This window comes from Eriocheir sinensis, unplaced genomic scaffold (assembly GCF_024679095.1).
Source record: "Eriocheir sinensis breed Jianghai 21 unplaced genomic scaffold, ASM2467909v1 Scaffold313, whole genome shotgun sequence".
NCBI lineage: Eukaryota > Metazoa > Arthropoda > Malacostraca > Decapoda > Varunidae > Eriocheir > Eriocheir sinensis.
Window position 1 is genome coordinate 320,563 of NW_026111625.1, and position 21,783 is coordinate 342,345.

Sequence of the window (21,783 nt, forward strand, 5' to 3'; positions counted from 1 at the left end):
CTATCCACCACAGAGGCTGAGAAAGACCTGGGAGTATATGTTACCAGGCTACCAGTGAAGGGATATCCAGCACATCAACACCACATGGGAAACACTCCACTATCCACCACAGAGACAGAGAAAGACCCGTGAGTATATGTTAACAGGCTACCAGTGAAGGGATATCCAGCACACCAATACCACATGGGAAACACTCTACTATCCACCACAGAGACAGAGAAAGACCTGGGAGTATATGTTAACAGGCTACCAGTGAAGGGATATCCAGCACACCAATACCACATGGGAAACACTCCACTATCCACCACAGAGGCAGAGAAAGACATGGGAGTATATGTTACCAGGGTACCAGTGAAGGGATATCCAGCACACCAATACCACATGGGAAACACTCCACTATCCACCACAGAGGCAGAGAAAGACCTGTGAGTATATGTTATCAGGCTACCAGTGAAGGGATATCCAGCACACCAATACCACATGGGAAACACTCCACTATCCACCACAGAGGCAGAGAAAGACCTGTGAGTATATGTTATCAGGCTACCAGTGAAGGTGAAATCCCTGCCAATCACAGCGGACGGGTTAATGAGCATGGCAACTCCTGTGTCGTGAAGTAGGCCAGTTCATCTAAATATTCCCTATAGTGATGATTACAATAATGGGCAAGTGTGACTGTGAAGTGCAGGGGTAGCTCGACAGTCCAGCACAGTCATTGTCAGCACCCAAACCAGACTCTATTCTCCACAGTGATCCATTATTTCCACTCGACACCAGCTAGTAAAGAGACTGCCTGTGTGGTTTTCTAAGATTTCCTCCTCTCTATATCAATGCCAAGGACAATATGTACAAGGAATTTTAGTGGTATTTTGTATTTGGTTGGGGAGCTTATGAACTTGCTGAACTGGACTGTGAAACTGGCCCTTGTGGCTTTACCGTGTAGCAGCGACAGGCCAAATTTTTGCCATGATATAAACCCCCCAAAATAGATGATGCATAAACTGATCACAAATCCTTTGATATATATTATGAAATGGTTTGCGTGAGTGATGATTTTTTTCTCATTTTTCTCGCTTAGGGGGCCTTTAACCCGGTAGCAGCGACGGGCCAAATTTGTGGCTTTACCGTGTAGCAGCGACAGGTCAAATTTGTGGCTTTACCGTGTAGCAGCGACAGGTCAAATTTGTGCCATGATATAAACCCCCCAAAATAGATGATGAATAAACTGATCACAAATGCATTGATATATATTATGAAATGATTTGCGTGAGTGATGATTTTTTTCTCATTTTTCTCGCTTAGAGGGACCATTAAGAAACATGATCCCCGCTGCTACCGGGTTAAGTGAATATATATGTGGTGTACAGAGACAGATCCAGGTGCGCTCTTCACTTAAGTCTCACGAAGCAAATAGAATTCCTTAAAAGTGCAAACAAGATTATGTGAGGAGGTGTGACTTTATACAAGGCAGGGGATGGCAAGCAAATATTTGGGGTATTGTAACTGTGAAGGTTTGAACATTTGCAAACACTGGTGGGGCTAACAAATGGTCACTCAAACCCAAGTGGCTGAAGGAAAATATGCAGTAGTGTTACAGAAGGAGAGAGAGAGAGAGAGAGAGAGAGAGAGAGAGAGAGAGAGAGAAAATAAATAAATAAATAGTTCATCATAAAAACCCACATACCTGTAACACACGCGCAGCTCCCTCAGGCCATGGACACACTCCCCCAGGGCCGCCAGCACCTCATTGGTCGCCCCATTGGTGAGGTGGAGTGTGGTGAGCCGCGTCAGGCTGGCTAAACACTGGTGGGCTGGGGGGGAGGTGAGGGCGTGCTGTGGGTTGTGTTGTGTGTGGGGTGAGTGAGTGTGCTGGAGGACAGGAAGATGGAGGGAGAGAAGGAGGAGGAGGAGTGAGTGTTGATGATGATGAGGAGGAGGAGGAGAATTGAAGCATGATATGAAAAAAAGTAGATGAGTGGATGGATGGAAAGGGATGGGAAGGAACAGACAAGAGACAATATCAAAGGTCATGGACAGAGGGAAGGACAAATTTAGTAAACAGTATAATAAATATATCATTAAAGCAATCAGCAGGAGAAGGCCTTGACCACACAACTCCAACTCTGGGGGCTGCTCAAAACAAGTCTTCATGCAAGCCACTTTTCATTCTAAGTAACTTGTGGCAGGATCCATACACTTGTTCAAGCCACGAGCTTCATGGGCATCTTTGGGCCGAGAAATTTTAGGTCCCTACAGAGTTCGGGATGAATAACTCTGAAGGGACCCAAAACTTCTCGGATTGTACTTGGAATATGGCCTCTAAACCAACCTTTGTAGGGACCCAAAACTTCTCGGATTGTACTTGTAATATGGCCTCTAAACCAATCTTTGTAGGGACCCAAAACTTCTCGGATTGTACTTGTAATATGGCCTCTAAACCAACCTTTGTAGGGACCCAAAACTTCTCGGATTGTATTTGTAATATGGCCTCTAAACCAACCTTTGTAGGGACCCAAAACTTCTCGGGTACTTGTAATATGGCCTCTAAACCAACCTTTGTAGGGACCCAAAACTTCTAGGATTGTACTTGGAATATGGCCTCTAAACCAACCTTTGTAGGGACCCAAAACTTCTAGGATTGTACTTGGAATATGGCCTCTAAACCAACCTTTGTAGGGACCCAAAACTTCTTGGATTGTACTTGGAATATGGCCTCTAAACCAACCTTTGTAGGGACCCGAAACTTCTTGGGTTTGACTTGTAACACGGCCCTTTGTCCTCCTCCACTCAAGATTGTCTCATAAAAACAATCTGGCAAGCAGAGTTGACGTCTGGGTAGCATGCCACATGCACACGGCGCTGGAGCTGGCACTCAAGGAATATGCAGATAAAAAGCTATGGCTCAGTCTCATGCAGCACTCACAATTTGACAAAGTCATTCCAGTGACGTCCCACAATTTGCTGTGTAGACACTAATCACCAAAGGCATCAATTTGCCTCTTGGAGTAACTATTGCATGTCCATGTCTCACTGGCATACAGAAAGACAGAATTGTTTGTCCCTCTGCAATGTAACTGACAACATAATACATTTTTCATTCATTCACCTTTGACACCCGCTCCTAGGAGCTCCCACAAGGGGATGGCCACGGCAGAAGAGTTTCCATCACACAAAACTGCCTCTGTCCCAGAACTAAAAACATTTGACTTGAGAAGTGTCATGGCTCCATCCACTTCAAACATGTATACATGCGTGCATCAAAAGGCAATGAGAGGAGAAGGAAACATCAGATCTACATTTTTAAATATTATAAAACTGTTTCTATATGCATTTTTAAGTCAAGAAAATTTTAAATGCAAGATTTGGGGATTTTTCTGGATTGTGAAAAAAATCAAAATATGCAACAGATTACATGACAACAATGTCTTTACTTTTACTTATTATACTTTTGCTTTATATGATTGAATATTTTTAATAAATTTGATTCTTTTAATAGAAAATCATCACCCAGAATTCACTGAAATTCACGAGTGGATGACACTCCCGAGGCACCGTCCCCTCGCCAAACACTCACTGAGCACAGCTATTACAGAGTGGCTTCAATGGACTTTGGTCCAGAACCCGACTTCTCCCTAATGTGTTTGTTTTTTTTTGCTAATTTTTCATTGTGTCTTTTAGGACTCCCTAGTCAATAACACAAATGTAGAGCTGCTCTTCACAGAGGCTGTGTGCTGACCTCCTCTCCCCTGCACACAAGGAAAGGCTTGAACTGATCAGGCCTGCCCCCACACTGATCATTTTCACTGTGTTGGTCCATTGCCTAGGTAAGCACACAGCATGATTCATCAGCTAGACACTCTATAAACTGTGCTGAAATTCATGTCTACTTCTTACAAGTGTGTCGTCAGTAAAACATCCCTTAACCCCTTAACTGCAGATTTCCTACAGTCAGACCTCACCAAGCTACAGGAATGGACCAAAAAGTGGCTGCTACAATTCAATGAAGAAAAATGTAGTCTTGCACCTTGGGAGGGGATATCCAGCGTACCAGTACCACATGGGAAACACTCCACTATCCACCACAGAGGCAGAGAAAAACCCAGGAGTATATGTTATCAGGCTACCAGTAAAAGCCAAATTCGTTCCAATTGCAGTGGACGGGTTAACCATTGAGTAATCACCACAGTGTCTCTGGCATTTTTTTTCAACTCCAGGTGCTTATATTATGAATGCTTCTTTCTATGAAAAGTCAGGTAATAAAAGTACAGAATGAATAATAAAAACTTGATCATAATATCATTACAGACAGCTGCTGCTCAGCTGATACAGTCATTTTGGAGGCGGGCCTGAACAGGTGCCGCAGCCAGTCCTGGTGCCAGCAGTAGCAGCTACACGCCGCGGTAATGTGGTTATCAAATATGCATACATAATTATTATGTATGCGTATTTGATGAACTGTCACTATCCAGAATACTGAATAACTGCACTGGTGGTAACCACTGGTACCGGTACTGAGCAGTCTGGTACCATTACCATGTGGTTAGCCAGTACTGGTAGCAGCACCTGCCCAGTACTACAGCCAACATGCCTGTTTGCTGAGGTGTATCAGATGCTTGCACTCATGATCCAGTTTTTATCACCTGTTTCATAATCATATTACCTTTTTTTTTTTTTTAAAGCAGCATTCAGTACAGGCAGTCCTTGAGTTCGTTGGGGTACAGTTGTGACAGGCAGGTCATGAGTCAAATTGATCGTGTCTAAGTTTACATTAAAAAATTAAATGTACAGCGTGTTTTATTACGCATGTATCAGATACGACCAACAGCCAGTGGGTGACTCTATTCCTCACTTGCCGGGCAACTGGACAGTGTAGGAGTTGTTTCTTATTTATGTATTAGTGTGTGATTTCTTCAGCCATGCCCTGGTAGGCAGTGGAGGTTTGTTTACTGCTGTGTCTTGCCTTGTGGCACACAGACAATGAACAAAATCAAAATGAAAACAATAGCAATGGAAGTCAACAAATAGGACACCGTGCGCTATTACCAGGCAACTGAATTTTTCCAGTAGTGACCACTTCTTCTTGGCCAACTTCATGCTCTAAAGTTCTGACTACTTTAGAAATGCCATCACTGACTTTTCTTATTGCCACATGAAGTTTCAAACAAGGCCAACCATGACCCAAGACCAACGCCAAAACAGTAACAGTCGACGCCGACAAGTATGGTGCCGTACACTGTCACCAAGCAACTGACTTTTCCCGTAACTTCAAGCTCTATTCAATCAGTCATTCAGTGGAGGCAAATGTTGGGGGGGGCGTTGCCTCGTGCACCCTATGACACCAAGTGCAGGGGTCTCTCTGGGCAATTCTCCATGCAGGCCCCCTTCCCATTCTGAGTACCTACTTCAAGGATCTATCAACTTGCTAAAGCCACGAACTCTGTGGGTGTCCCCTTGGCCTCCTCCATTCAGCATTGTCTCTTACAGAGATGACCTGATGAGCAGGATCAGCTTCAGAGTAGCGTGCAAGGTGCCAAATAGCCAAAGTTGGTGTTGACACACTGAGCAGATAATAGGCCTCGAATCAGTCTCACGGAGTAGTCACTGGTTTGACACAAAGTCATTCCAGCAATGTCCCATGATTCTGCATGGAGATTTATTACCAAAGGCATCAATCCGCCTCTCCAAGTCTCCATTTAGTGTCCATGTCTCACAGCCAAAGCGTAAGACAGGGAGCACAAGGGACTTGAAGATCCGGATCTTTGTCCTTCTTCACAGGTATCGACAACGCCATATACTCGTGCTGAGTGAGTCCATAACACCGTGGGCCAAGTTAATCTGCTGTAGGACTTCCTGGCGAGACTCACCGTTATTATGAACCACACTAAATTTTCTGAAATTTCAACGTCCTCGCCACACGAATGAACATACTGTGCTGTTTCATCTTGCAAGCCTCCAAACACCTGTACCTTGGCCTTGGCCCAGGAGACCCCAAGTCCCAAGGGCTTTGCCTCCTCATGCAGGGAATTGAGAGCCATCACCAAAACTTCCAGCGACTCTGCAAGGATTACTGCATCATCAGCAAAAACAAGGTCAGTGACCCAGGCATTGCCAATGGATGCTCCACAATGACTGGTCCACAACTCTGTCCAGTACCCAGTCCATACAAGTGTTGAAAAGCTCCAAGGTTCTGGATAATCCGAAAATGTTGTCACTGACTACAACATGAGCTCCACAGACACCTGAGGGGAAGGCTTGGGTGGGCTGAACTGTGGTGGTGGCAGCGGAGGGGTGGGAAGGGAGGCAGGAGGTGCAGGAATGTTGTGCAAACACATATCTGAGCTATTTGTGAAGGGATTTCTAAAATATCAACTCATTACAATGTCTAGTGTTACTAACATTATTGGCCTCAACACAAGTAATGTGCAAGTAGTTGTAAGTTGCACATGTCGTAACCTAGCGACTGTCTGTAGTAAATAATTAGCATGCTACAATATGCTTAAGCTCCTGAAGCTGAAAAATGGCACAGCCTTCATGGTGGGTGCCCAAGATTTTAATGACTACATATTTGTAAGAACTTTATGTAAATTACACAACAGTTTTTTATATGTATAGATAATGAAAAATGTTAGTCATGATATTTTATGATAGTTTACGCATGCATGCATACATTGTCCCTTCCTTGAGAACGGCCAAATCATCGGCGAGCAGACCGTGTGTGTTGGGAGTGAGGTAAAGTTTGGTGCATGCACCATGGCTGCACGGGGGTGAGGTGCTCATCTCTGCCGCATTGGCCCCTTGGGCCTGTGGTGGGTGAGTGGTTAGCATGCCGGCACAGCGTCCGGGAGCTCCAGAAGGGAAGCAGGTTCGAATCCTGGCTGCCGCACAGCTGGGATTTTTTGATTACCACTGCACCCAGTGGCCTAAGACTACCCACATGCTACCTGAAGACCACCTTTCAACCCAGACTCTAGATCACCTTTCCAAAGAGAGGCTCCGGGGGGCAGCATGAGCCAAAACAAGATGGCGCCACTATAAACACTCGCCTGCGCTGGAACAGGCTGGGCAGACCATCAGGCCCCACCAGGGGAAAGCCTAATGGCGGTGGCCGAACTGGTAGCGTACTGGGCCCACATTCACCGCGTGATGGACGACGCGGGTTCGAATCCTCACGCTACCACTCGGATTTTTCAGTCACCGCCGAGTGGCTTAAAACTACCCACATGCTGTCCTGAAGACCACCCATCAACCCGGACTCTAGAGGAAGCCGTCCAAGCGAATCAAGAACGAGTTCCGGGGAGCAGCATGAGCCAATGCAAGATGGCGCCACTATAAACACTCGCCTGCGCCAGAACGGGCTGGGCCGACCATCAGGTCCCACCTGGAAGAAGCCTTGGGCCGACCATCAGGCCCCACCAGGAAGATGCCTACCGGCGCAACAGGCAGCGACGTAAAAAAAAAAAAAAAACAGGCTGTGACATAATAAAAAGGGGGGGAGACACAGGTCAGTGTGAAGTCTGAGACTGCCAGTTTACCTTCCCCGGGTTTCCCCAGGCACTCATTTACTGACCCGCCAGAAAGTGAGAGTGAACAGCTGGGTGAGCCACAGGCTGACTGCCCGGCTGGAATTCGGACTGGGTCCACAGATTCGTACCACTGCTCCATGGAGGCGCCAATGTTTGGAGTGGCGCCACTACATTTCATATGCATCAATCCAAGTGCATTTTGAAGGAAACCCATCAATGTGTGAATCCGTGGGTGGTGAGCCTGTGAATACGGGGGAACAGGTGAATAAATCAGTCAAACCAAATGAAAACAACAGACGTGCACTAGGCCTCCTTGGTGCAGTGGACAGCAGGCCTGGCTATCAAGCCGTAAGCCTGGGTTTGAATCACAGCCCAGGCAATTGGTGTGCGCCCACCCTGCTGTTCATTCTCCCTTTTGGGCAGGTCGATAAGCGTGTACCTGGGAAAACCTGGAGAAGGTAGAGTGTGGTAACCCAGATGTCTCACTGCCGTGTTGAGCAACAGGTTCTTCCCACCACAGGCTCAAGGGTCAATGCAATGGAGACAAGCACCAACCACACTAAAGCCACATGCAATTGTAGAGTATGCCCCCAACATTACTCCCAGAAGCATCCCCTCCTTAACCCTTTCACTGCTAAACACTCGCAGCGAGCGTTAGGCGTATTTGCTGGTGGTGCTAAACGCTCGCTGCGAGCTCCAGCCAAACTCAAATCTCCCGCATATGAAAGTGTTCCAACACTAATTCTCACAACACAGGATTGCCAATTGAGTGGGTTTTTCACTAAATTTGGTGGAAAATCATATCAGCCCAGCGCGGCAAATCTATGGACGAGTAACTGGTGGATGTTCTTGCCCAATATAGCGCATTTTTGCATAGCTTCACCTATCACCGGACTGATTCTTTGACCAAATAGTTGTAAATGTTGCAGTTGGCAATACTCCCTTGCCAGAGTCTGAAGGAGAGATGTCCGCAGTTCCCTCAATATGGCTGATCGTCCCGCACGCACCGACGAAAGTGTTAACATTCAACACTCCCTGAATGTACATGTACGTTCGCAAGAGCAGCATACATAACCTACTCCTATAGATCTGGACCTCCTCTTTCCAATGGTGTTTTTGGTTTTTAGCTGTGATGAATAGTTTTTGAGATACAGAGGTTAAAAGAGACCCCCCATTGTGCTGTCCGACTGCGCCTGAGGGAATAGTCGCGTCCGCACCGAGCGCAAGGAAAGGGTTAAGACAGGTACCATTAGTTATGCCAGACCCATTGTTGATCTCACAAGTGGTAAGTAATCTATGATAATGCACAACACACCAATCACTGACTCCACCATTATCAAGAAAAATCAACAAGCAAGTGAACACAGAACACATGAAATATATCTAAAACCTCAAACGGCATTCTTCATTCCCTTGACCTTCCCTCCGAGGCCTGCCAGACTTACCAGCGTGGGCGGGGCGGCGGTCCTCTTCCCTACAGTCCTGGGGCTCGGCAGGGAGGACGGGGAGGGGGTGTCAGGGTCTGGAGGCTGCCCTTGCCCCTGTCCTCCTCCTTCGGGTTCCCACTCACCACCGCCACTGACTGGGTTATCCTGGGAAATACTAAGTGTTAATGATATGTTCTCTCTCTCTCTCTCTCTCTCTCTCTCTCTCTCTCTCTCTCTCTCTCTCTCTCTCTCTCTCTCATCGTCCCTCCAGATTGGAAAAAGACTAATGTAACACCGACACTTAACCCCGGGCATAATTTTCAGCAGTCTTGTTCTGTAGCCTGGAATATTTGGACAAAAGTTGCCCTTGGGAAAATATTCGCCAAAAAAAAAACTACTTAACCTACCTCAATAAACCAAACGGCATATGAAAGTACAGTCCTTGGACTTCAAGATGGCGGTCTTGTTTGACCGGCACACAGACAATGAAGAAGACAGGGGGGGGTGGAAACAAGGGTAGTTTGCCCCCAATTTATTGGCACTTCCCAGCACGCCAGGACGTACCACACACTCACAAAGTTGTTTATATAATACTGGGCTCATATATACATGGTATCACTTTGTTTACACAAGGAATTTTGGTTGTTTGCACAAACAAGTGGGGCAAGTGTGCGGGAAACAAGCGTTTTTTTTTCTGTGAAACGGTACTAGCGCGGAACAGTGTTTGTTTGCAGAGTTGGCTGGCCTGAAAAAAGATAACAAAAAGCTGTAACAGGTTGTTTACATCTAAATTTAGTGAAATATTGTACATTTTTTATGAAAAAAACATCATTCCATTGTTTGCGACTGTAAGTGTATTGTAGCAATATATGAGGTACAATGGCAAACAAACATCATTGTTTACACCATAAACAGCAAATTGTTTACACGATACAGATGAAATGAAGAGGTAAAAATGACGTATGTGAGTTATACCGTTCTTTGGCTATCCTTACCCACTGAAGAAATGTACAAATGGTGATTGTTTACACCCAAACAAACATCAAATTTTGAAAAAAAAAATCTGTTTTTTCATGATATATGAGTGTGTGGTATCATTATCAACCAAGAAAACCCCAACTAAACAATTTCCAAGTGTTGTTTGTTTTTTGTTTACATGAATTTTTGTGAAAAATTTGTAATTTTTGGTGTCTAATTTGTAAATTTTGGTGTCAAATTGAGCATACATGACTTATGGCCCTTTACTGAACGTATAAAATACAAAAAAAAATTGTTTACACCTAAAACAGAAATTATTGTAATTTTTGCGACAAAACTGAAAAATTACGTACATTTCCTTCCCATGTCTGTTTATTTGCCATTGTTTACGTGTTTTGTGTGTTTTATACCTGCCACACCAGGCTGTTCACACATTGCCCGAGTGCGAGGACGAACTAGAGCGCAACATGGTGCACAGCACAGGAAACTGGGTATGCCTGAGTGAGTAAGTGCCGGGGCAGCGGTACAAACCCGTGCGTGTGTTGGTGCCGCACGCAAAACGGGGATGACAGGGAGTAAGGAGGGGGGGCCTGGGGGAAGGCTTGGGGTGGCGGGAAGTGGGCGGGAGTGCGCAGGATGATGGATGATGGAATTTTCCACTCCCAGAATGTTCAAGGAGCCACAAATATTGGCACATTTTTTCAAAAATTGGTAGAACGACATGTCATCACCCGGGGTGAGGGACTTTTTACGTAAGGGCGACATATGTCGTCACCCGGGGTTAAGGGGTTAAGAAAGGAGACAAAAAAGTACCAGGTAATTACAGGCCCATCAGTCTAACTCATTTGAAGTAAGCTTCTCAAGAGCATAATTACAGACAAAATTGTGAGTAATCTTGAAAGCCACTCATTGATTGAGAATTCACAACATGGCCTCCATAACAAGAGATCCTGCCTCTCAATCCTACTGACCTTTAATAATGACATCTTCTGAGTTTATGATGTAACCAAATCACTGGACGTAGTCTATACTGATATTCAAAAAGCGTTTGATAAAGTTCCACATGATAAATTACTTTACAAATTAAAGCAACTTAGTATTGACAGTCAAGTACACCAATGGATTGCATGGTTGAACTACAGACAGCAAAGAGTGGTGATCAAAGGGTTTAGCTCACAGTGGGCGCCTGTCACTAGAGGCGTCCCTCAGGGCTCGGTTCTTGGCCCAGTACTGTTTATAATTTACATTAACGACATTGATGTTGGACTCAATAATCTCATCTGAAATACACTAATCGACAACCCTAGGCCTAAATACACACATGCAAAGGCCTAGAGGTTCAGTCACACGGCTGGTTGTGATGGACACCTGCTCCTTCCTTTTCGGCTCCACAATACAAGGAAATGTGCACATAAAGCCCAGTCCTTTACCTTGTGTGCACACGCAGACCTTAATTGTTTAGATCTAATTGTTACTATTAGTTGCTTCACTGTGATTTTCAACTGTAACATGACAAGTATCACATAAACTTTTATGAAAATTGTACTTGAAAGACGGATGGTTTTAGTGTTCTCCGGGGTCACCCTCAGATTTTTTTGTCCTTTTGGGGCTAACAGATTGAAAAAAAGTTGCAAGTTCTGACGCCCTTAGTTTGGGGGCTAACTACATATAGAGCAAAAACTAAAAAGACTAGATGGAGCCTTTTGGAAGCTGACATTTTTGCTATATTTCACCGGCTATAAACAACTAAACCTTATTTGTACATACATAACTACAACCACGAATAGGAAGAAGCAACAAAAATTTCGTCATTAAATGCTTTCAATGTGCTCTCTACTGAATAAACACTTTGGGCGTTGGGAGTGCATCGACTTAACCCGGTAGCAGCGACGGGCCAAATTTGTGGCTATACGGTGTAGCAGCAATGGGCCAAATTTGTGCCATGGTATAAATCCCCAAAATAGATGATACATAAACTGATCACAAATGCTTTGATATGTATTATGAAATGGTTTGTGTGAGTGATGATTTTTTTCTCATTCTTCTCGCTTAGAGGGAAGGGCCTTTAACCTGGTAGCAGCGGGGATCATGTTTCTTAATGGTCCCTCTAAGCAAGAAAAATGAGAAAAAATCATCTCTCATACAAACTATTTCATAATATATATCAAAGCATTTGTGATCAGTTTATGCATCATCTATTTTGGGGGGTTTATATCATGGCACAAATTTGGCCCGTCGCTGCTACCGGGTTAAGAAACATGATCCCCGCAGCTACCGGGTTAACCCTTTCATTGCTAAGCGCTCGCAACGAGACTATCCCCTCAGGCGTGCTCGGGCACCCCAGCAGGGGAAGGGAATCTCTTTTAACCGCTATATCTCAAAAACTATTCATCACAGCTACAAAACAAAAACACCATTGGAAAATGTAAGCTCCTCCTGTAAATGTACAGGCATCAGGGGGGGGTTTTTTTGCTGTGAGTGTCGACTGTACGCTTGAGGCTTTTAGCACCACCAGCAAAGTGCAAGCTAGTGCTTGCTCTTTTCTGTCCCTCAATCTCCTAAAACACCATTGGAAAGAGGAGGCCAAGATCTATACGATTCCTTAATGTAAGCCTCTCCTGCGAAGGTACAGGCACGTTCAGGGGGTGTTGCCTGTGAAGACGTACATTTATACATGTGCGACGGTCAGCCGTAAGGCAACTACTGTAGATCTCTTGATGATGGGGTTCTGGCAGGGCAGTATTGCCAGCTGCAAAATTTACAACTATTTGGTCAAAATATCAGTCATGTGATAGGTGAAGCTATGCAAAAATGTCGCTATATTGGACAACAACATCCACCAGTTGCTTGTCCGTAGATTTTCCGCACTGGGCTGACATGATTTTCCACCAAATTTAGTGGAGAACCCACTCAATTGGCAATCCTGTGTTGTGAGAAATATTATTGGAACACTTTCATACGCGGGAGATTTGAGTGCCGATGGAGCTCACAGCGAGCGTTTAGCACCACCAGCAAATACGCCTAACGCTCGCTGCGAGCACTTAGCAATGAAAGGGTTAAAGACAGCCAACACCACCACCACCGCCATCACTGCTCCCACATGCACACCCAGACACACACCAGCCTCCCTCATTACCTCACTCCTGTCGCACTGCAGCAACTCATGATCACTAAACCCAGGCCTGAGAGGGGCAACAGGGGAGCATCACACCTGCGTTCAGTTGACCTGTTAGGCGCACAACTCCCTACAGATGAAGGGTTAGCCAAGGATCATTCTATACGGCTCTCTGGTCGCCCAAGTTCACATATTTGGCCAGGCTTTCGTAGGAGTTGTGGGCATTTCCATGGGTAGTTTTATGACCCTGGTGGTAGTGTGAGTCTTCTTCTGTACCATGAACCTGAAGAAACACTCATTAGAACCCGACTGACCCCCTCTTTGACTTTTAGAAACAGGTGATGTGAGAAGCGAAGGAGTCTTATAATACCAACCACGATACCTATATAACTCTATGGTTGGAATCATAAGACACTTTTGCTCCTCACATCAGGTATTTCTAAAGGTCAGTGAGGGGATCAGTCGGGTTCTAATGAGTGTTCTTTTAGGTTCATGGTACAGAAGAAGGGTCAAACTACCACCAGGGTCATAAAACTAGCCCTGGAAGACACTTTTGCTCCTCACATCAGGTATTTCTAAAGGTCAGTGAGGGGATCAGTCGGGTTCTAATGAGTGTTCTTTTAGGTTCATGGTACAGAAGAAGGGTCAAACTACCACCAGGGTCATATAACTACCCCTGGAAGACACGTTTGCCTCTCACATCAGGTATTTCTAAAGGTCAGTGAGGGGATCAGTCGGGTTCTAATGAGGGTTCTTTTAGGTTCATGGTACAGGAGAAGGGTCAAACTACCACCAGGGTCATAAAACAAGCCCTGGAAATGCCCCAAACACCTATGAAAGCCTTGCCAAATATGTGAACTTGGGCGCCAAAATCTTTAGTAATATGATCCTCTCTCTTTAGGTTCACGGTACAGAAGAAGGGTCATAAAACTAGCCCTGGAAATGCCCCAAACACCTATGAAAGCCTTGCCAAATATGTGAACTTGGGCGCCAAAATCTTTAGTAATATGACCCTCTCTCTTTAGGTTCATGGTACAGAAGAAGGGTCAAACTACCACCAGGGTCATAAAACAAGCCCTGGAAATGCCCTGAACACCTCAGGTATTTCTAAGGCCAAATATGTGAACTTGGGATCAATCTTTAGTAATATGATCCTCTCTCTTTAGGTTCATGGTACAGAAGAAGGTCAAACTGCCACCAGGGTCATAAAACTAGCCCTGAAATGCCTCTGATCAAATATTTCTAAGGTCAGTGGGGATCAGTCGGTTCTAATATGATCCTCTCTCTTTAGGTTCATGGTACAGAAGAAGGGTCAAACTACCACCAGGGTCATAAAACTAGCCCTGGAAATGCCCTGAACACCTACGAAAGCCTTGCCAAATATGTGAACTTGGGTGCCAGAATCTTCAGTAATACAATCCTCTCTCTTTAGGTTCATGGTACAGAAGAAGGGTCAAACTACCACCAGGGTCATAAAACTAGCCCTGGAAATGCCCCAAACACCTACAAAAGCCTTGCCAAATATGTGAACTTGGGCGCCAAAATCTTCAGTAATACAATCCTCTCTCTTTGGGTTCATGGTACAGAAGAAGGGTCAAACTACCACCAGGGTCATAAAACAAGCCCTGGAAATGCCCCAAACACCTATGAAAGCCTTGCCAAATATGTGAACTTGGGCGCCAAAATCTTTAGTAATATGATCCTCTCTCTTTAGGTTCACGGTACAGAAGAAGGGTCATAAAACTAGCCCTGGAAATGCCCCAAACACCTATGAAAGCCTGGCCAAATATGTGAACTTGGGCACCAAAATCTTTAGTAATATGACCCTCTCTCTTTAGGTTCATGGTACAGAAGAAGGGTCAAACTACCACCAGGGTCATAAAACTAGCCCTGGAAATGCCCCAAACATCTACGAAAGCCTGGCCAAATATGTGAACTTGGGTGCCAAAATCTTTAGTAATACGACCCTCTCTCTTTAGGTTCATGGTACAGAAGAAGGGTCAAACTACCACCAGGGTCATAAAACTAGCCCTGGAAATGCCCCAAACACCTACGAAAGCCTTGCCAAATATGTGAACTTGGGTGCCAGAATCTTTAGTAATACGACCATCTATCTCTCTCTCCCTCTCTCACCTGCTCTATGATGACCTTGAGACAGGTTAGGTTGGGACAGGTTGACGCCACCACCTCCAGCACCTGCCTTGGAAGCGCCTGTTGCCGGCAGTCCAGGCTGGTCACACTCTCGTCCACCAGCACCTGCGGGAGGGTACTGCAAGTTAGGTTAGGTTATGCTGTGTCTGCCTTGTTATTCTTTGTTCCTTCATTCCTTAACCTAGTAGCAGCGGGGATCATGTTTCTTAATGGTCCCTCTAAGCGAGAAAAATGAGAAAAAATCATCACTCACACAAACCAGTTCATAATATATATCGAAGCATTTGTGATCAGTTTATGCATCATCTATTTTGGGGGGTTTATATCATGGCACAAATTTGGCCTGTTGCTGCTACACGGTAAAGCCACAAATTTGGCCCGTCGCTGCTACACGGTAAAGCCACAAATTTGGCCCGTTGCTGCTACACGGTAAAGCCACAAATTTGGCCCGTCGCTGCTACACAGTAAAGCCACAAATTTGGCCCATCGCTGCTACGCGGTAAAGCCACAAATTTGGCCCGTCGCTGCTACACAGTAAAGCCACAAATTTGGCCCGTCGCTGCTACACGGTAAAGCCACAAATTTGGCCCGTCGCTGCTACACGGTAAAGCCACAAATTTGGCCCGTCGCTGCTACACGGTAAAGCCACAAATTTGGCCCGTCGCTGCTCCACGGTAAAGTCACAAATTTGACCCTGGTGTAATATCTTCCTTCTTTCCTTCCCTACACCTCCCCTTCACTCTTGTGCACAGAGAATAGAGGAAGACAAGGCTCAAGTTCTCCTGGAAAGTGTTGGATCAGAGGCTGCAGATGTGGTGTCAACAGAGAGAGGAAAAGGAGGAGTGGAAGTCATAACGTAAGAGGTTGAAAAATGGCATATATGTACTAACACAGACGGCCTGATCTTAAAGAGACTGGATTTAAACAGTTTCTTAAGGGAAAAAGAGTCTGATGTCATGTGCCTTGTTGAGACCAGGTTAAGTGAGGCTGTCAATATTTAAGTGAGAGGTGGGATATATTAACTTTGGGGAAGAGACAGAAAGGAAAAAAGGGAAGGACAACTGATGACAGAAGTGGAAACAGTATCAAAGTAAGATAACGTGGCAGAGGGAAGGGTACAGCAGAGGCGACAAACATGAAATTAATGACCGCTGGGAGAGGTGAGACAGCCATCACAGCACCACATGTCCTTCTAAAGATGAGGCCAGGGAATGAAGCTTTGTTGGGGTTGGGGGACGTTATTTCCAAAAGGGTAGCAATAAAATGATAGCAGAGGCGACAAACATGAACTTAATGACCACTGGGAGAAAGCCATCACAGCGCCACATGTCCTTCAAAAGATGAGGCCAGGGAATGAAGCTTTGGTGGGGGACTTTAACTGTAGAAGGCAATGCTGGAAGGAGTGGGAGGCAGGAGGAAATTAACCCGTCCGCTGCGACTGGCACGGATTTGGCTTTTACTGGTAGCCCGGTAACATATAGTCCCATGTCTTTCTCTGTCTCTGTGGAGTGGAGTGTTTCCCATGTGGTATTGGTGTGCTGGATATCCCTTCACTGGTAGCCTGGTAACATATACTCCCATGTCTTTCCCTGTCTCTGTGGTGGATAGTGGAGTGTTTCCCATGTGGTATTGGTGTGCTGGATATCCCTTCACTGGTAGCCTGGTAACATATACTCCCATGTCTTTCCCTGTCTCTGTGGTGGATAGTGGAGTGTTTCCCATGTGGTATTGATGTGCTGGATATCCCTTCACTGGTAGCCTGGTAACATATACTCCCATGTCTTTCTCTGTCTCTGTGGTGGATAGTGGAGTGTTTCCCATGTGGTATTGGTGTGCTGGATATCCCTTCACTGGTAGCCTGGTAACATATACTCCCATGTCTTTCTGTCTCTGTGGTGGATAGTGGAGTGTTTCCCATGTGGTATTGGTGTGCTGGATATCCCTTCACTGGTAGCCTGGTAACATATACTCCCATGTCTTTCTGTCTCTGTGGTGGATAGTGGAGTGTTTCCCATGTGGTATTGGTGTGCTGGATATCCCTTCACTGGTAGCCTGGTAACATATACTCCCATGTCTTTCTCTGTCTGTGGTGGATAGTGGAGCGTTTCCCATGTGGTATTGGTGTGCTGGATATCCCTTCACTGGTAGCCTGGTAACATATACTCCCATGTCTTTTTCTGTCTCTGTGGTGGATAGTGGAGTGTTTCCCATGTGGTATTGGTGTGCTGGATATCCCTTCACTGGTAGCCTGGTAACATATACTCCCATGTCTTTCTCTGTCTCTGTGGTGGATAGTGGAGTGTTTCCCATGTGGTATTGGTGTGCTGGATATCCCCTCCCAAGGTGCAGGACTTTACATTTTTCTTCATTGAATTGTAGCAGCCACTTTTTGTTCCATTCCTGTAGCTTGGTGAGGTCTGACTGTAGGAAATCCGCAGTCAAGGGGTTAAGATTCTACACAACTGAATAATGAATGACGTACAAACCAAGTGGGTCAAAAAAGACAATTTTTTTTTTTTTTTACAACAAAGGAGGCAGCTCAAGGGCACACAAAAAAACAATAATAAAAAAAGCCCGCTAATTGCTGCTCCCATAAAAGAATCAGAAGAGGTGGCCAAAAGCAAGGTCACACAGCAACACAACATAAGGGTTTTTCCTCTCGTTTTCCTCTCGCTGCGTCCTTGTTTGTTAAGTTCTTTCTGGTCTTCATTTCGCTTCCCTTTTCTTTCACTTCGTTTTTTGTGCTTTACTGTTTTTTATTTTGTTTATTTTAGTTTCTTTTTTGGTCTACAAGAGGCCAGCAGTAGATCATTACAAGGCAGCTCCTGTAAACCTAACCCCACCTAACCTCACTGGGCCGTATTACAAGTCAAATCCGAGAAGTTTGGGGTCCCTACAAAGGTCGGTTTAGGGGCCGTACCACAAGTTCAATCTGAGAAGTTGCGGGTCCCTACAGAGTTTGGGATGAATAACTCTGTAGGGACCCAAAACTTCTCAGATTGAACTTGTAATACAGCCCCTAAACCAACCTTTGTAGGGACCCAAAACTTCTCGGATTGAGCTTGTAATACGGCCCCTAAACCGACCTTTGTAGGGACCCAAAACTTCTCAGATTGAGCTTGTGATACGGCCCCTAAACTGACCTTTGTAGGGACCCAAAACTTCTCGGATTGAGCTTGTAATACGGCCCCTAAACCGACCTTTGTAGGGACCCAAAACTTCTCGGATTCGACTTGTAATACGGCCCAGTATCCATGAATTCATCTAATAAGCTTTTCTTAATGTACTGTATCATTTTAACACTCAAAACTGCCAAGCCTGTTCCTCATCCATGACAATACTGTGACCCATGTCTGCCTGTCTTTGTTGAATTTGAGTTTATCTGACTGAACCCCTACAATATCAGTGTAGTGTGACATATAGGGTGAGGTGGACATAACTCGTACACGGTCACGAGACGTACAAAGGCTATCTTGTCGAATCAAAACATCGAGGAAAGTCTCACTTCCTACAGTAGAAAGAAAATGGAACACCAACAGCTGACGCAGCCATCTTGTGCCGCAAGCCTCACGCCTGAAAATGCTAGGCGAGTTTTCAAATTTTTGAGTTGTCTGATGCAATTTTCTCACCTCATAGTATAGTGTATGGTGATGTGAATATGTCTTAACTTTGCTGGTGAAGGTTTCCATGGCAAATATGATCATACTAAAAAGATATTTGCATGGAAAGATATTGTTGTGTCGAGTCTTTGTGTTCGTGGGAATCCCGTAAACAAACATGTGGGTAGTTCACGAGTCGTACAGCTGGTGGACGCAAAATGTCATTGTAAGGCCTGGTTACATTTGACGAGCATAGAAAACCACCTAAAAATTACGAGTTAAAACAGAATTGGAAGTCCAAACAATCTAAACTGATACCTCAAAGAAAGCCCACAGCCAAAGGATTACTTTAGGCATTTGGGTTTGAGTCTTGGCGAGGCGGTGGCTTAGTATGTAGCGTGCTGGGCCCACATTCACCGCGTGATGGACGACGCGAGTTCAAATCCCCACACTACCACCTGGGATTTTTCAGTCACCGCCGAGTGGCTTAAAACTACCCACATGCTGTCCTGAAGACCACCCATCAACCCGGACTCGAGAGGAAACCGTCCAAGTGAATCAAGAACGAGTTCCAGGGGGCAGCATGAGCCAAGAGAAGATGGCGCCACTATAAACACTTGCCTGCGCCATGACGGGCTGGGGCCGACTACTATCCAGGCCCCTCAAGCAAGCCTACCGGCGCCAAAGGCATAGACGTAAAATTTATTTACAAAATTGTACAGGCCGTGAACACCTCGTGTACGAGCCGTGACCCCCTGCTCACAAGCCAAACAGTAACTGAAAAAAAAATAAAACCTTCCTGTGGAGAAAAAATATTCTCTGGGGAAGCTCAACAGATACTCATAGAGGAAGCCCATTCCTAAGGAGCATTATGCACCCCTTGGTTAGCCTGTTAGGGCAAATACAGATTTTTAATTAATATTTTCCCACTAGTAGTATGGGTTGTGTCCACCTCACCTCACTAAGCAAAAAACATGCACACTGGCCCTGCCGTAGTGAGTCATACTATGTGGAAATTATGCAAATATTTCACTGTTTCCCGAGACATCCACACTTTCCAGAATGGTGGCGTGGTGATGTGATGGGACGCAAAGCTCACCACCCTTATGTATCGCAAGTGTGTTTCACCCACACCCCCTGCTGTGTGGGTAGAACAAGGGTTGAGGAGGAACAGAGTGATGGCCCAAGCAGTCACCATATCGTCACCTTAGTAAACAAGCTTCCTAAGTTATTATTTTCTACTTTTCAGGAAATCAGAAAGGAACTGCCATTATCTCATTTGACTTAACCCGATGGTAGCAGCGAGGATCATGTTTCTTAATGGTCCATCTAAGCGCGAAAATGAGAAAAAATCACCCTTCACACAAACCATTTCATAATATATATTAAAGCATTTGTGATCAGATTATGTATCATCTATTTTGGGGGGTTTATATCATGGCACAAATTTGGCCCGTCGCTGCTACAAGGCAAAGTCACAAATTTGGCCCGTCGCTGCTATATGGTAAAGTCACAAATTTGGCCCGTCGCTGCTACAAGGCAAAGTCACAAATTTGGCCCGTCGCTGCTACATGGTAAAGTCACAAATTTGGCCCGTCGCTGCTACATGGTAAAGTCACAATTTCGCAGCTAAATGGAAAAGTCACAAATTTGGCCCGTCGCTGCTACAAGGTAAAGTCACAAATTTGGCCTGTCGCTGCTACATGGTAAAGTCACAAATTTGGCCCGTTGCTGCTACATGGTAAAGTCATAAATTTGGCCCATCGCTACTACATGGTAAAGTCACAAATTTGGCCTGTCGCTGCTACGTGGTAAAGTCACAAATTTGGCCCGTCGCTGCTACATGGTAAAGTCACAAATTTGGCCCGTCGCTGCTACATGGTAAAGTCACAAATTTGGCCCGTCGCTGCTACATGGTAAAGTCACAAATTTGGCCCGTCGCTGCTACATGGTAAAGTCACAAATTTGGCCCATCGCTGCTACTGGGTTAAGATTTAGGTACTAGGCAGAGATGAAGAGGCCATTTCTAGAACACTTAAACCCTAAATGATGAAGGCAACTATGTATACAAAAATGGACGTCACATGTTGAAAAAATGATGTAGACAAAAACCTGGAAATTGCTGAAAAAATGACTTAAGCAATTATTTTATGAGGGTGACGATATCCATAGCACTCCCATCAGAGGTGGACCAAGTGTGCCACCCACCACACCAACCCACCTGACACACACCCATGGCAGCAGCAAGGGTAGGCGGTGGCTGAGTGGTAGCGTGCTGGGCCCACATTCACCGCTTGATGGACGACGCGGGTTCGAATCCCTACGCTACCACCTCGGATTTTTCAGTCACCGCCGAGTGGCTTAAAACTACCCACATGCTGTCCTGAAGACCACCCATCAACCCGGACTCTAGAGGAAACCATCCAAGTGAATCAAGAAGGAGTTCCGGGGAGCAGCATGAGCCAAGAGAAGATGGCGCCACTATAAACACTTGCCTGCACCATGACGGGCTGGGGCCAAACACCATCCAGGCCCCTCAAGAGAGCCTGCTGGTGCTACAGGTGTACACGTAAAAAAAAAAAAAAATAAATAAATAAGTAAATAAAAATAAATAAAAAATCTGGCCCCATTCTCCCTCATTATGGCCTCAACCCCCACAAGCCTCCCCTTCCAACCCCATGCTGCTCACGTAACCTTGGTGCAGCTTTGGTGGGCAGGGGGCATACAGGAGCTGGACGTGGCAGTGGAAGGACAAGAGGTGGCTCAAAGCACAACCCTAACCCTGGCATGTCTGCAGTCACACCACATGTCGAGAACAAAACAAGTCTTGACCCGTGTCCATAAAGGGTTGCTGTTTGGAGTTTAACCCGGTAGCAGCGGGGATCATGTTTCTTGATGGTCCCTCTAAGCGAGAAAAATGAGAAAAAAATCATCACTCACACAAACCATTTAATAATATATACCAGAGGATTTGGGATCAGTTTATGCAT

The 21,783-nt window shown here is 45.4% G+C and overlaps 1 protein-coding gene and 1 long non-coding RNA gene across 24 annotated transcripts in view; one reads left to right on the plus strand and one right to left on the minus strand.

Moving 5' to 3' along the window:
* Positions 1 to 21,783, minus strand: part of LOC126991632 (uncharacterized) — an 80,839-nt gene that overhangs the window by 51,954 nt on the left and 7,102 nt on the right. For 22 of the 23 annotated variants that reach the window (XM_050850339.1, XM_050850345.1, XM_050850347.1 and 19 more), the window contains 3 exons: positions 15,177 to 15,299; positions 8,969 to 9,115; positions 1,685 to 1,869 (listed from right to left, as the gene is read on the minus strand). In XM_050850339.1, the coding sequence (XP_050706296.1) occupies positions 1,685 to 1,869; positions 8,969 to 9,115; positions 15,177 to 15,299 (455 nt within the window). The remainder of the gene's footprint in view (positions 1 to 1,684; positions 1,870 to 8,968; positions 9,116 to 15,176; positions 15,300 to 21,783) is intronic. The other variant, XM_050850346.1, reaches the window with a different exon arrangement.
* On the plus strand, positions 3,172 to 7,467 carry LOC126991636 (uncharacterized). The gene is made up of 2 exons (XR_007745718.1): positions 3,172 to 7,371; positions 7,407 to 7,467. It is a non-coding gene; the product is annotated as an uncharacterized LOC126991636 (long non-coding RNA).